The sequence below is a fragment of the Myodes glareolus genome, chromosome 3 (assembly GCF_982192425.1).
Source record: "Myodes glareolus chromosome 3, mMyoGla1.1, whole genome shotgun sequence".
Lineage (NCBI taxonomy): Eukaryota > Metazoa > Chordata > Mammalia > Rodentia > Cricetidae > Myodes > Myodes glareolus.
The window spans coordinates 24,676,256-24,690,729 of record NC_142028.1 but is presented as its reverse complement, the minus strand read 5'-3'; the positions used below and the strand labels follow the sequence as shown (position 1 = coordinate 24,690,729).

The 14,474-nt window shown below is 48.0% G+C and overlaps 1 protein-coding gene across 4 annotated transcripts in view; it reads left to right on the top strand.

Moving 5' to 3' along the window:
• The window catches only part of Cracr2a (calcium release activated channel regulator 2A), a 113,165-nt gene that overhangs the window by 57,249 nt on the left and 41,442 nt on the right, over positions 1 to 14,474 (top strand). For all 4 annotated transcript variants that reach the window (XM_087904183.1, XM_087904181.1, XM_087904182.1 and 1 more), the window contains 3 exons: positions 7,982 to 8,072; positions 11,519 to 11,614; positions 13,569 to 13,756. In XM_087904183.1, the coding sequence (XP_087760309.1) occupies positions 7,982 to 8,072; positions 11,519 to 11,614; positions 13,569 to 13,756 (375 nt within the window). The remainder of the gene's footprint in view (positions 1 to 7,981; positions 8,073 to 11,518; positions 11,615 to 13,568; positions 13,757 to 14,474) is intronic.

Below are 14,474 nucleotides of genomic sequence, written 5' to 3'. Positions count from 1 at the left end.
CCCAAGTCAAAGCCTGTGTCTTCTTTTCACTCTGACCCTTACCTGCACACCTGCTCATTCCCCTGCTCTGAGTAATTTTCTTCACATACAAACGAAAAGAGTTTGGGTTGGAAATGCATGAGCTCCCTTAAGAAAATGTTTTAAATCATTTTTATTTTAGTTAGAGAGAAAGTGCAGCTGTGTGCCACAGTGTGTGTGTGTGTGTGTGCGTGTGCATGTGTGTAAGTCAGAAGACAACTTCCAGGAACTGTTTTTCTGTTTCCACTCTGAGTTCACAGGATTGAACTCAGGTCACCAGGCTTGTGAGTCAGTGTTTTTACCTGCTGAGCCATCTTGCTGACTGTCTACATTCCTCATACATTGTCGCATCTGCAATGGTGAGGGGCTCACTGTCCGAGACTGCCTGGAGTTTAAGTTCATGATGAGGCATGACCAAAATATAGAGCATCGCCACATCTTCTCTCCAAGGTCAAGGCCATGCCCTCCCTTATAAAGGGAGGAGTGGTTTAGTCTCTGGATGGTGTTAGCACATCTTTCCCTGGGAAGACACTTGTCTGGCAGACTAAATGGCTTCAAAGACCTCTCCAAATCCCCAGCACCTTGAAGAAAAGGCTGAGGAGAAAGGGAGCAGGAGCGTAGGATTTGGACCTGGTTTTGCCGCATCTGTGGCAGGGAGCTGGGCCTGCACACTGTTAGCTGGAGTCCCACACTGCTAACTGGAGCCCCCACACTGCTAACTGGAGCCCCACACTGCTAGCCGGAACCCCCACACTGCTAGCGGGGGTCCCCATACTGCTGGCTGGAGCCCCCACACTGCTAACTGGAGCCCCACACTGCTAACTGGAGCCCCACACTGCTAACTGAAGCCCCACACTGCTGGCTGGAGCCCCACATTGCTGGCTGGAGCCCCACAGCACTGAGTGCTAATGTTTCCTTCTGGTAGCACCTTCATCTTCGAGGTGCAAAGCACTTTGTGAAGGTTAATTAAGTCTCCCAGTCCCCATGGGAGGCCGGCACGGTGAGTTGTTGCTAACCACATCTCACCTTTGAGTTTTTACGAATGCTCTTAGAAAGGCCTGTCAGCCCTAAGCCTAGAACTTACCCTAAGGTCTGGGTTCTCTACTTCCTTCCATCCCATGTATCCCACTTTTAGCACGCATTTGCCTACTACCACATACCAACAGAGATATACACACAAATATACATGCATACACACAGAGATACATACACAGACACACACGCACAAAGAAACACACATGGACGTACCCACACTCTCACACACAGACACAGACACACACATGCACACAGATACACACAGACATACACACATACATGCTCATTCACATACATAGATAAACACACTCATACACAGAGAAACACACATGCACAAACCCACACTCTCTCACACACAGATATTGACAGACATGTACACATACACACTCATATTCACACACACACCACCACCACCATCAGCGGTAATCCTACAGGAGGGAGTATTTGTCAGAGTTAGACATCTCAGGTGATGCTCCTCTTACTTAAAACTGGGGTTCCAGCCTGTCTTCCATGGGACTCAATCTTTCAGAGCCAACACTGCCCTTGCGGCTTATCAGTATGTAGCAGTGATTCCCCCTACCTGTCTGTCTTTCCTAGGCTCAGCCAGGAAATTCTACCACCTTCCCTGCCAGCAGAACAGGCAGCCCCCTCCGCGTCTCCTGGTCTGGACTCTAGGGTCACAGAGTGACTGCTGGCCAGAGCCCTTGAAGAGACTGTGGGATTTCTTTGATGGCACATGGTCATTTCTTTCTGGTCCATCCTCTTGCACCACAGTGACTTTGGACTTGGTGTTCCAAGAGTCTAAACCCCTGGGGTACATCCGTAGCTCTCACCCACCTCTCAGCAGCTTACCCTCCTACCTGCTTCCTTTTCCAGTCCACTATGCTGATGTGCGGTTTCCTCCCATTCCTACTTACCCCTGGCTGATGTCTAAAGCATCTATGGAGGAGTGACTCTCAAGAGGGGGTCCCAGGGACTTCCTTCCTTTAATTAGAATTTTATTAGCCGTGTTCTGTCTACAACCTGTTCTAGGTATTTTCACAGGCAATATCTTCAACCTCAGATAGCCTCATTAGCCTCATTAGCTGTCACACCTTCGTCCTGACTTTTCAGATGTAGAAACTTGGGGATTACTGGTCTGATGCGACCTGGCTGAGGTCAGAAAACGTGTAAATGTCAGAACCAGGTCTCCCAGGTGTTAGACTAATGAGCAGCAATGTGAGCAGAGCTGTTTCAGAAATTGGGTTCTTGCCTGAGCTATCTCGGTGCCCTCCATAGCACTAGCCGGCCATCTCAGGGGGGTTTAAGACGGAAGATACATGTTAGTGCTCACGGCTGCTGCTGACGCAGGACGGCTGCCTTGCTACACTACTTAGTCTGCCTCATTGAGAACTAACTACTGCCCCCCACCCCCCGGGTTTCCTGTTCTCTCCATCCGCCTTGTCTCTGTCTCATCCTCCTCCAGTAGCTTAAGTGACCAGCAGCAGATATCAGAGAACTGGATAATTAGACATCACTGGGGGTTAGGTGGAGAAGGGAGTGTCTTAGGAATAGCTAGGAGAAGGGCTGTTGGCTAGTTATGACTACATATTACGAATAGCTCAGAAGTATAAATAAAAGAAGGTAAGGTCTACTTTATAGCAATATAAAACTCTACCCAGAAAGAGAAGTCAGCACCTAAGAGGCTAATGTATGAGGATTGCCCCGAATGTGAGGCCAGCCTGGGCTACAGAGCAAGACGCTGCCTCAAAACAAATAAGCAACACACACACACACACACACACACACACACACACACACACACACACACCTGTATGCACAAGTGCACCACCTCCCGAAATTCTAATATATAAACCTTTATGCACCAAGTAACACAACAGTAATGTATACAGAAAGAAGCATTCAGAAAAAAAAAACAAAGAAAATTAAATTGAAAAAAAATAGACTTTTCAAAGCTGACAAACACCTCAGATTTGACACTTTAGTCGGGCAAAGGTGCATTAAAGGCAAGCAGTAAAAGGCAGGAAGCATTTCAAATCATCCAGCAGCAAGCAAAGAAGTGAGTATAGAGTCACGTCCCTTTAAAAGTGAGTATGTGTTCTTCTCACAGAAGTTATAAAAAATTAATAATGTTTTTGACTACAGACAAAAGGTTAATAGATTCCAGACCATAAACACTTTCCCAATATATTCTAGATTCTTTTACTATAACACTGTAAGGCAAGAAATAAAAAGTTGACATACCTTAAAAAACTTTCTTCTAGGGTTAGGATATAGCTTGGTAGTAAGGAGTTTAGGCAAGATTTGGCAGGATATGTGAAGACCTGGCTTTAATCCCCATGGCCGCATGGAGAGAGCTAACAGGGAGGAGGTGAAAGTAATTAATGCATTACATACCTACATGACATCATCAAAAAAACAAATTTAATTATTAAAAACAACCCTCAGATAAACCAAGTCATTAAAACAAGTATCATGGATAATTTAGCTTCCTTTCTGAACAGAAGCTAAAAGTGTAATGTCAATAAGACGTAGAAGGTCACTGAGTACACTGGATGGCCAAGTGGGATCCATTAACATAATGCCAGTAAACACGGCAGCTAACAGAATGACACGTGGGGTATTCTCCTGTGTCCCAAACACAGAGGCAGAGGCTGGAGAGGCAGGATCTGACAGCACTGTCTTTAAGGGGAAAACATCACATCGAGTGTGGAAGTTTTAACTGACAAAATCCATCAATTGTCATGGGGCTGCCAAGCAAATCTAATGCAAATTTTCTCCTGCATGATTAGGTATGTGCGTTTTTTTTTTAGAACAAGAGAGGCAGTGGTCAGCTCCACTCTGCACACATTGCACTCATACACTGGGCATTTGTTTCGGGGCTCCAGTGGTAGGAGCGTACCCATTCTGTTGAAAGAAACCTGAGTGTGGAAGGCTTACCAAAGAGATTCTGTGTAAGGCAAGGTGGGAGGGAGAGAAAGGTGTGGCCTGAACCAAGGCACCCCCTTGAACTTGAAGCTGTTCTCAAGTTTATGGGGGGCTTTTATGTAGAAAGGCACAGTCATGGGAACCCAGATTTCCATGACTCATAATATTCCAAAGAGGACAGAACTGTTCAGAGAGATGGCCAGTCCCCAGTCATAGGAAGTATTCTGACATACTCAGTGTAAATAGCAACATGGGTTATCTTTTAATAGTTTATTATTTTTATTTATGTGTGTGTGTGTGTATCATGAGGGCCGGACTTGTTGGGGTTTCTGTCCTGCCCAGTTCCCACAGCCAGCAAGTCCCAAAGAAAATCACACAGAGAGTCTACATTAGATATAAACTGATTGGTTCATTATCTCAGGCTTTGTATTAACTCTTATAACTTATATCAACCCATTATTCTTATCTATGTTAGCCACATGGCTCAGTTCCTTTTTCAGAGGGGCAGATCACATCCTACTTCTTCTGTGGTCTGGGCTTCCTCCTTCCTAGAATTCTCCTGTTCTCACCGCCCCGCCTCTACTTCCTGTCTGGTTGGCCCACCTATACTTCCTGCCTGGCCAATCAGCATTTATTTAAAACGTGATTGACAGAATACAGACAATTCTCCCACACCATGTGTACACACACATGTACATCACATTCATACAGGTACCCTAGAAGGTAGGAATTGGATCCCCTGAAACTGGAGTTACAGGCTATTGTGAACCGTATGATACTGGTGCCGTGCTCTTAACTGCTAGATCATCTCTGTAACCTCACGGAAAGAATTTTAATACCAATAAGAAGTGGTTGGATGAGACAAAGTTCCCAACCCTAGAATTCTTCAATTAGAGTCTAGCATTCCTTCGCTATGGTCTGTTAGCATCTGAGTTTAATATCCAAAGTGTAAGGCAGGTTGTTATAGGTTTTCAGTCTTAATCTCTTGAGCCCAAGAGCTTTTTATATTATTGTATTATTGTTAATGTAAAGGTCTGGGTATTCACAACTTAACAGAGGCTGTCTGAGTCCCCAGTGAGATCTACATAGGTCAGGACTACTTACAATCCCATGTGAAATGATCAAATGAAAGTACAGGCATCCTAGGAGTTCTGACAAGGTGTCCATCCGTGAGGGCGGGAAAGATGGGTTCCTCTCAGAGAACACTTCAGAGTCTGTGTGTGTTCTGCAGTGAGAGTGGAAATCCCAGCAACAAAGGCACACACAATCAGCAGACACCATGGGTCATTTCTTTACTTTGACTGCAGAACACAGCACGCCTAGCTGGGCCGATGCTCGACACATGCGCAGATCTTTGGCGGGGGGGAGCTCTGGCTATCACAGCACTGTGGTGCTCACTCCCACAGATATGCACACTCCAGCTCTGCAGCTCCTGCTATACCCTGCCAGAGCCTCTGATGGACTCTACTAATGGGAGCTTTTAGCCACTAAACCTTTGCTTCACCTCCCAATGCCTCTAAGCTCTTCCAAACCCAGCCCTGATTGTCCCATGGTTCCTAATCCTAATTACAAACATAAGTAATTCTGTATGTTTATTGGGCCATTGTGGTCCTGGATGCTTTTCGCATTCATTTTCTCCTTGGTCCATCCTGACAATGCTGGAAAGAATGTTTAGGACAGGAGCTTCTTAAACACTAGAGCACTTGTTCAAGGTCACACTGAGGAGACAAGCCTGTTCTGGAATAAGGGTCCTCTGACCCTTGAACAGGCTTAATAATGGCTTATAAAAATAGCACCCTCATGTTCCTATCCCCTGGGGCTTGGTGTCTTCTGACCCAGGAGGATCATGCTGTTATGTAGGCCTGCAGAAATCTCCAGGAGACTAAAGTCCACAGAGTAGTCCAGACAGGTTCAGCATCACTGGTCCCCATTGAGGTCCCAGGGCTTCTTGGTAGTAGAGCAAGGAGGGCTAGCCTTGGGTACTATGTGAAGGAGGGCTAGCATTGGGTACTAGTTAGAGACTGTCTGCTTTCACTTCATTTATCTTATAATGGTTATAAAATAAGTTAATTCATGATAAGCAAACTGTCAAGTGAGCATGGAAAAACATCAAGAATATTAATTTAACCAAGCAAAACTTAGAGCAAAATTAATATAACGCATTTAATGGTATCATAGAATTAATGCCCAGCATGGCTGTTAGGCATAGATGGTAAACAGCTTATACGGACGACTCTAATTAGAATTGCTTTAGCAGAGCCAAACCAATTTTGAAGTTGCTCTCGCCCCACTTTGTTGGTTCTCTGGTATTTATATAGTTGCATTTTTCTGCCTGAAGTTTTTCTTGAAGCCGTTTGCCATCTAGCGCCTGGACTGTTTTAAGAGGGTAAAGATGATTTAGGGCTGGAGGGGAAAAAAAATGTGTTTCCTTTGAACTGTGTCTGTGCCTGACCTTGAGGTGCCCCTGTTTCACTACATGGTCCTTTTTGTCTTACTTTCCCACCGTGGTTTTCTTTCTGTTGTGACGGGTTAGCTGAGAGAGAAAGTAACAAGCTCTTATGCCTGTCGTTTCCAAGAAGAAATGCCTCCCTCTGCCCAGGGGAAACGTGACATTCCTTGATGCTGAGCAGATTCATAGACAGCCCTGGGCTGTGAAACCTGGAGGGACTGGCAGCTTCTGCCAAACGTGCCCGGAAACTACTGTGCAGTCGCTTCAAGTTTCTGGCTCTCGGTGGAGAGCTGTGAACTGGAATTCAGAGTCTGAGATGATGACCCTGGCCATGGCTCTCATTCCAGTTCTCTGGTCTGGATCCTATGTGTGGTTTCTGAGGAGCAGGAACGACCTGGCTCAAAATGACTTGTCCTCTCTGCTTAGTATGACCATGCGGTGAAGTCCTCTCCCCCGGAAGAGGAAAGGGCAGTGATGGGGCCATGGCAAAGCCTGGGGCAGTGGAGAAAGCCTGGCCCTAGACCACAGTCCCAGGTGGATGCGGAATGTGAGGGTAAACTGATGGAGGGTTCAGGGTATAATTCTAGTCCCAATCTTCAATTTTTCTTCAGATGTCTCCTCAGTATTAGACCTGGCAATGAGGGCTGTTTCCTCCATTAATAATAAATACTTCCACCCATGAAGGTCAAAGTGGGCTTGCCGTCCTAGAGTTTAGAGTGGCAAGTGATGATTTGTGTGTGTGCATGTGTGTGCATTATATATTCAAAATGGTTCTTGAACACCAAGCTGGAGTTCCTTTTACAAGAGGGGGAAAGTATGGGAAGTGGGAGCCAGAGTCTCAATGTATACCTAGAGAAAAGCTATGGAAATATGGTTACCATGGGCTGGAAGGTAGTTCTGTTGGTGAAGTACTTACCTTGAGAACACAGGACCTGAGTTCCTCAGAAACTGCATTTAAAAATAAAAAAGCCGGGCAGAGGGACATGTGCTTATCCTACTACCCATGTCCCGTGGGCCCTTAGAATGGATGAGAGGATGCTCAGAGGCAGAGCAGGAAAAGGTCACTGTCAACGTGAAATCTTTGTGAGCGACATGGACTTAAGCTCACAATTGCACGAGGGTCCTCTGTTGGTACAATGCCAGGGCTGATGTAGAGAAGCAGAGAATGCATCCACTGAGCAGCAAGGAATCTCTCCAGGGTGTGATTTCAGACTGTCTAGCTGCAGAGGCATGGGGGGAGTAGGGATGGAGAATACAGAAGGCCACGCTCAGTGCCGAGTGAAGCAGAGTCCAGAAAGGGATCCGGGACAGCTTCCCTGTGGAGCGCATGGGTCCCACAGTGATCTGGAAGACAGGAGAGGGCTCATGATGTCCTTTAGCATCTACAGTTTGATGTGGCTGGTCTCTGTGCACTCAGCCTTGTCTGGTGAGTTATCCTGGGCTGGCCTGACATAGGAGGTCCTTCAGCCGTCCACAGCTCCAGGAACCATGGCTGTAGGGTAAGTGGACCTTGGGAAGGACCCAGTCAGTTCCTCCTTCTGTCACCTCTAGGAAAATCGCGGCTTATGATGAAGAAATCCAGCATCTCTATGAGGAGATGGAGCAGCAAATCAAAAGTGAACGGGAGCAGTTCCTCCTGAAAGTGAGTGTTGCCCTCCTGGGTCTGGTACTTGGGCATGGCTGCTTGGCCTGTAGACTCTGAACACATTCCCCACTAAGATCCCAGCACACTACCGTGACCGTCTCCTTCGCCTTCATGTTCAAGCCACTTATCACCTTCAAGCAAAGTATATAGTGGACTTGTTTATCTTTGTCTCATGGTGTCTGCTTCCTCCTACTAAGGTGTGAGTTTGTTTACTTGCTAGCCTAGCCTCAGTTTCTAGAGCATTCTTGGACTATAGGAGATGGCACATATTTGCTCAACCAATGCGTGAGTGAGCGGGTGAATGCATGGAGGTGTGGGAGGATGAACTGACAGAAAAGAAGGAAGGAACGGAGGGAGGGACCACGGATGAGAAAGGATGGATGGATAGGTGGGTGGATGGATGGATAGATGGATGGATGGACAGATGGATGAAGGAAGATAAGTGGATGGATTGTTGGTGTGTGGCTAGGAGAGAAGGAGAAGAAAGGGTGAGCAAGAAGGAAATAAGAAAGGAGGAGGAAGGAAGAAGTAAATGTGTAATGGAGGGATTGCAGACCATACTTTTGCAGCCAAGGCAAACTGGACATAGGGTATCACTCAGCTGCGCCCTGCACCTATGTAGCAGGACCATCAAAACTCACCAGCTCATTTTATTCTCTAAGCAGCAGCCCCGAAGAAAACAGTCATTAGAGACCAGGTTGCCCGCCATTTCTTTTTAGACAACTAGAAAATACAATCACCAAGAAGAAACAAGGCTACCATCCTCAGCATTGGGAGAGATAATGTGAAGATTGCACCCCCTGTTCTTAGTGCATCCCTGTTACAATTGTACCCTGATCCTAGTGCATTCCTGTTCCCAGTGTATGCTGGTTCTGTTGCAGCCATGTTCCTGCCGTACCCCTGCTCCTAGGGCACTCTGGTTCCTAGGGCACTCCCTTTTCCTGATGTACCCTGTTCCTAATGCATTCCTGTTCTCCATGGGTTCCTATTCCCAGAGCATCCTACCCCTAGTGCACCCATGTTCCTGGTGTACCCCTGTTCCCAATGTACCCCTGTTCTTGTGCACCCCCATTCCTGGTGAACTCCTGTTTCTAATGCACCCCTCATACTAGACTTTTCTAGCCTTTGCTGCCATATTTGAAAGTGAGGACAGACAAGGTGAGGGCCCTCTCCTCTATCAAGTCCAAGCTAAGCAAGATCAGTTTTGGTGTGTCCTATTTGAAAACCAAAGACAACAACCCAGGAAACTCTATTCTCCATCCTCCGTGAGTTCTCAGCAAAAGGCTGCTGGTTTTGGACGGCAGCCTCTGCTGCCTCTCAGCGCTAAGCCCAGGCTATTGTCTCAGGCTCTTCACTTGATCCAGATTTCAATTTTCCGCTGCTGTGGATTATCCACACCGCTGCTCCACTTGTAACCACAGCTGCCATTCTCACGGCAGGCAAATCAGAATGCCTTCCAGAAATATCTGGCCGGAGCCCATTGAGGTTTGCCAGTATTTCCAGACCACCCCTATTGTCCTTGGGTGCTTTAAACCTTTTGGACCATTCCAGTGTTCTGGGAAACTGGATGGGTATGTGGTCAACAGAATCCACACACGTCCATCAGCAGACCCAAAATAGCTTCTAACAGCAGCAGGTTCCCCACCTCTGCAATAGGAGAGCCACCCCCTCCATCCCTGTGACAGGCTGCACAAAGGAGACAAGCGCTGAGGACATTTTGCCACCTCTGCCTGGCTAAGGTACACTTCCAGTAGCAAAGGGTGGACTCGGGCAGGCATGGGGCCCGGGAGTGAGAAGAGGTTGCAGGAAAGAAATGAAGAAGTTCGCATCATTTTAGATGATCTGGCTCTGGTGCTATGTCCCCTTCCAGTCTCTCCCTTCTCAGTTATAAATATCCAGCCCAGAGAGCTCAGTGCTTGCACGTGAGCTTTTGCTGTGAACACGCAAACTCCAAGGGTGGCTTTGGCAGTGCCATTAAGCCTTTAGATAAAGACTTTCACTGGTCCTGGAGTTAGGAGTAGGATACTGCCGTCTGTGACATCATATATAAGGCCAGAGCCTCCGACCAGAGTTTGGATGCTGGGCATACCCATATCAGTACATTTGACCACGAGAAACTACCCACTCATTTGCACCCTCCAATTCCAGACTGGGAGATGCCTCTCAATGATGTCCCAATGGGGTCAATAGCATACTCCATGGGCCCTGTGGGAATGGGCGCATTAGCTTGGGATTTAGAAGCCGCTTTCTGTTCCAGATGATTTCATGAGTTGCCTACTCTGTGAAAAGTGGCTGAGTGAATTAATTTGATCCTTACAGCTGATTTTCTTCAAACAAAGGTGAGGGCAGAAACTGAGTGGGCACCATGCAGACCATTTGCACATGGTTCAAACGAGGATGGGCACAGGTCTTCCTGTATCTTCTCTGCTCATTCTTCTGTTTGGATGTGAGCAGAGGAGCTAGCAGCATCACCAGAAGAGGCCCAAGTCCTTGAATAAAGGTGACCAAAGGGTTGTGAGCTAGGAAGAATTGTTTCCTGGCAGACATGGTAGTCAGAACCCCTGTAGTCACCCAACGTAGCAACTCATAGCTGGCTCCTCTGCCATGAGCTATCCTGGTGCCTTCAGTAATTCCTGATGTGTTTTGGGTTTTCAGTTTATTCGATAGCTTGTCCCTACCTTGTCCTAGACGGGGTGTTGCCGGAAGCAAAGGGCTGTTGGCATCTCTTCTGTTGAAATCCAGGAAAATGAAGCACGTTAGATGAAGAGTGCAGGGACTCAACCCCAAGTTTCCCGACTCAAAGCCTCGAAGCCTTCCACCTGACCTGGCTCTTCCGGGAATGGCCTGCCTCTGAAACCCCATATTATCCATGACACTACAGCCAGACGACATCACATCTGTACCCTCCAAACTTATTCTGTTTGTGTGGAGAAGCCCAATCTAGGGTGGGAGGGTCAGAGGATGCGGAATTCCGGATAGTGACATCGTGGGGAGGAGGCAGGAATAATGTGCTGTCCCTGGAGCTAGGGTGGTTTAAGGGACCAGTGACAGTGTCCATTGTGAACTAGACTCTCCAAGTTGGAGGCCGCCTTAGACATTTATGGATGGGAGGTTGGCCAAGGAGTCAGACTCAGGCTCCTTCTATCCTGCCCTGCTCCACTAAATGGCTGTCCTTAGGTCATTGTTTAGGTGCGAAAGTTTGGTAAGGTATTGCCACCGGATGTGGCCACATTTTCTGGCCTATCTCTAAGCACTAACTTGGTTTCATGGGTCCTTAGTGGTGGGGTAAGTGGGCCACGGGTTTCAGGAGAAGGGCCTCAGAGTGAAAAGGGATTGGTGGCCCAGCTGGCCCAGCTGATGAGGGTGTTCACGTGCGTGCGTCCAAGGCTGAAAGCCAGGTATACCGGGTGTAGGACCCACTGTCTTCCCTGTTGGCTCGGCAGGACACAGAGAGGTTCCAAGCCCGCAGTCGGGAGCTGGAAAAGAAGCTGAGTGCCAAGGAGCAGGAGCTGGAGCGTCTCATCCAGAAGCAGAGCAGGGTAGGTTACTACGCAGACTCCGTGGCCCCTCAGCCCGTCCAACTCACCTTTGCTTCTGCCCCACCCCCTCTCATAGGTTTTTAAACTTGCCCTGAGAAGTCCTGTACATCTGTATGTGTCTTCCTTTAAAGTCTCCACACAGTGGATATATCGACATATGCATGCAATCACACCACTGGGGAGACTGAGGCAGAAGGATTGTGAGTTCCAGGACAGCCTTGTGGACAGAGTTCAAAGTACAGCCTGGGCTTTGTAGTGAGACCCTATCTCAAGATGCTAAAAGTACTTTAAGCATTTTAAAATTTAAATTTAAAACAAAGTCGCAGATGCACCTAGATAATGCCACAGTTGTGTGTTTAACCTAGAAAAGTCCCCACGAGTCCCCAACCCCCGTGGATCTGAGGACAGTTTCACATAAATATACCCAAAGGTAATTATGGATGCTCAACCTCGAAGCTGGATTAGGTCTCCTGCAGCAGAAAGGAGGGATCCAAGGGAGTACAGAGTTACTTGTGAGACCCTGATACTTCAGGGGAGGTTGGACTTAGTTGTCCTCTTCGGCAAAGTTGTGTACAACCCCAGCTGGTAAAGTCTCTTCAAAAACTGCCCACGTGCCTGGACAGGGTCCATGGCCTGCCTCCTCTGGAACACAGCTAGGTGGAAACGTTGGTTGTTCCCTTCTCAATGCCTGAACAGAGAAACAGACCGTGTGGCACACTCTGCAAGGTGGCAGCCATGCCTGGAACTAAGGACACCAGGCTCATGGTTCCAGGCTGCTTGGCCAAGTGTCTTGCTCAGCAGCCTCCTCAGAAAAGCAAGAACTCATGGTGGGAATAGAGGCCATGGTAGCACTGATTTCTAGCCTCGGTTTGCCTGGTCCTGGAAGAAACCCAGCCCTGACTAGACCCGGACACATGGCTTTCCTAGGAACAGAGACTATTTTTAGCAACAGGCAAACATAATCTTGAAGATCCCCCTACTGAGGCTGGGGCTGCTGCCCCTGCTGATCGTTAAGCTTTAGGTCTAAGCCTCTTTCTGCTTTGTAGCAAGAGGCTGCAAACCCTGGGACCTGCCTGCCGTCTTTCCATTCTCCGCCCACAGTCGTACCTTGTCTTGCTTTCCCCTCCGTTATGCATTAAATTCATAGTAATTACATTTATCCCTCAAATGAATGATTGCCACTTCATTTAATTACTGCACGCTTGCTGATAACACAGGAGTCTCATGAGAGGCTTACGACATTCCTAGTTGCTGCTCTTCTCCCCTCACTGGCCACATTCAGGAAACTAAATTTATTATGATCTATTTGCCTTGGTGTGTTGCTTCATCCGGAGAGGGTTGGAAGTCCCACAAAACCTTTTCAGAAGCAGAGAAGAGCTGAAGTTATCAAAATGTACATTTTTAAGTTGCTTCAGGCATGCAAGAAAAGGCATGGGGTCTGTTTGACCTGGTTTGGTTGCTTCTTCAAAATCGCCAGGGTCCGTGGCACTCAAGCAAAGCTCTCTCTTAGATGAAGGGAACTGGGGTCCTGAAGTGGAGAGGAGAAAGGATATGGACAAATTTCTTACTACCTGTGTTCACCACAGGGAACGTGGCTTTACAATGAACAGTCACTTAATTGTTCTCTGTTTCCATCGGGGGCCAAGGCAAAGATGCTGGCTTAGAGGGCAAAAGGGACTTAGAGGAGGTCTCCTGCCCATGGTGCCTTCAGGAAGGAAGACGCAAGTCATCTGTGGAATTTTCACTGCTAGCAATTCTATAGAACGAGGCCACCCCAGGCCTATCTGAGAGTCCAGACTGGAAGGACAGAATGTGCTGTGAAGGTTGCTCCTGCCTGCAGAGTTGTCTCCATGTGATGGGGCAGAAGTGCTAACTCGGGTTTGAGGGCAGTATGGAGCTGAGTCAGCAATAGCCCTGGCCCTGGTCATCCTTCCTCTCTGTCCCCTCTTTGTAGCTGGAAGGCCAGTGCACAGCTCTCCACAATGACAAACATGAAACCAAGGCTGAGAACACCAAGCTGAGACTCACTAACCAGGAGCTGGCCCGTGAGTTGGAGCGCACCTCGCGAGAACTCCAGGAGGCGCAGCAGCAGCTGGAGAGCCTGCAGAGAGAGGCCTGTGAGCTGCAGCAGGAGAAAGAGATGTGAGGCCAGCCCCCTCCCTGTACCTCCCCCCCCCCCCCGCACTGCCGGCTGCTCCATTCTGGGCTGGGGACCAGTATCCTTTCCAAAAACCCATTCCCTGGCCTGTGTGCGAGGTGGGGACTTAGGATCCTTATTCCTTGAGGTTCCATCATCTCCCTCCTCTTCCCTCCTTCCTTTCTTCAACAGAGTCTCACTATGATGTATAGATTGGCTTTGACTTTATCATTCTCTTGCCTCAGCTTCTTGAGTATGTTCCTAGGTATGTCAAGGTGACAGCCAGGGTTTGTCTTCAAGGCCCTGGTCTCCAGAAATGTGTTATCAGATAGAAAGACCAGCTACCCACACATAAGGAGACAGCCTGAACAAAGACTGAAAGAGCAGAGGGCCCTTGATGCCCATGGCAGGCTAGAGACCAGGAACCTCAGGTGAATGGGAATGGGGAGGCTTCTGAGGTCAGCTGACAATGTGAGCGGTATGTGAATCATGGCTGGAACTGTGACTCAATCCCCAGCCACTTTTTTTCTTGCAGTGTTTCTCTGGGAAAACTGTCTGAGCCCACAAGGGAACCCCACAGCTCTCAAAGTTTGGCTTCCTATTCACTGTCCTTAGCACCCCGCCATTGTGCAGCTAGACAGAGGCAGAGCCATGCCTGAGAGCAAATCGAGGGGCTCTTCGTCTACAGCTGGAGGGGCTGATGCCAAAGCAGCCCTTCGCCTT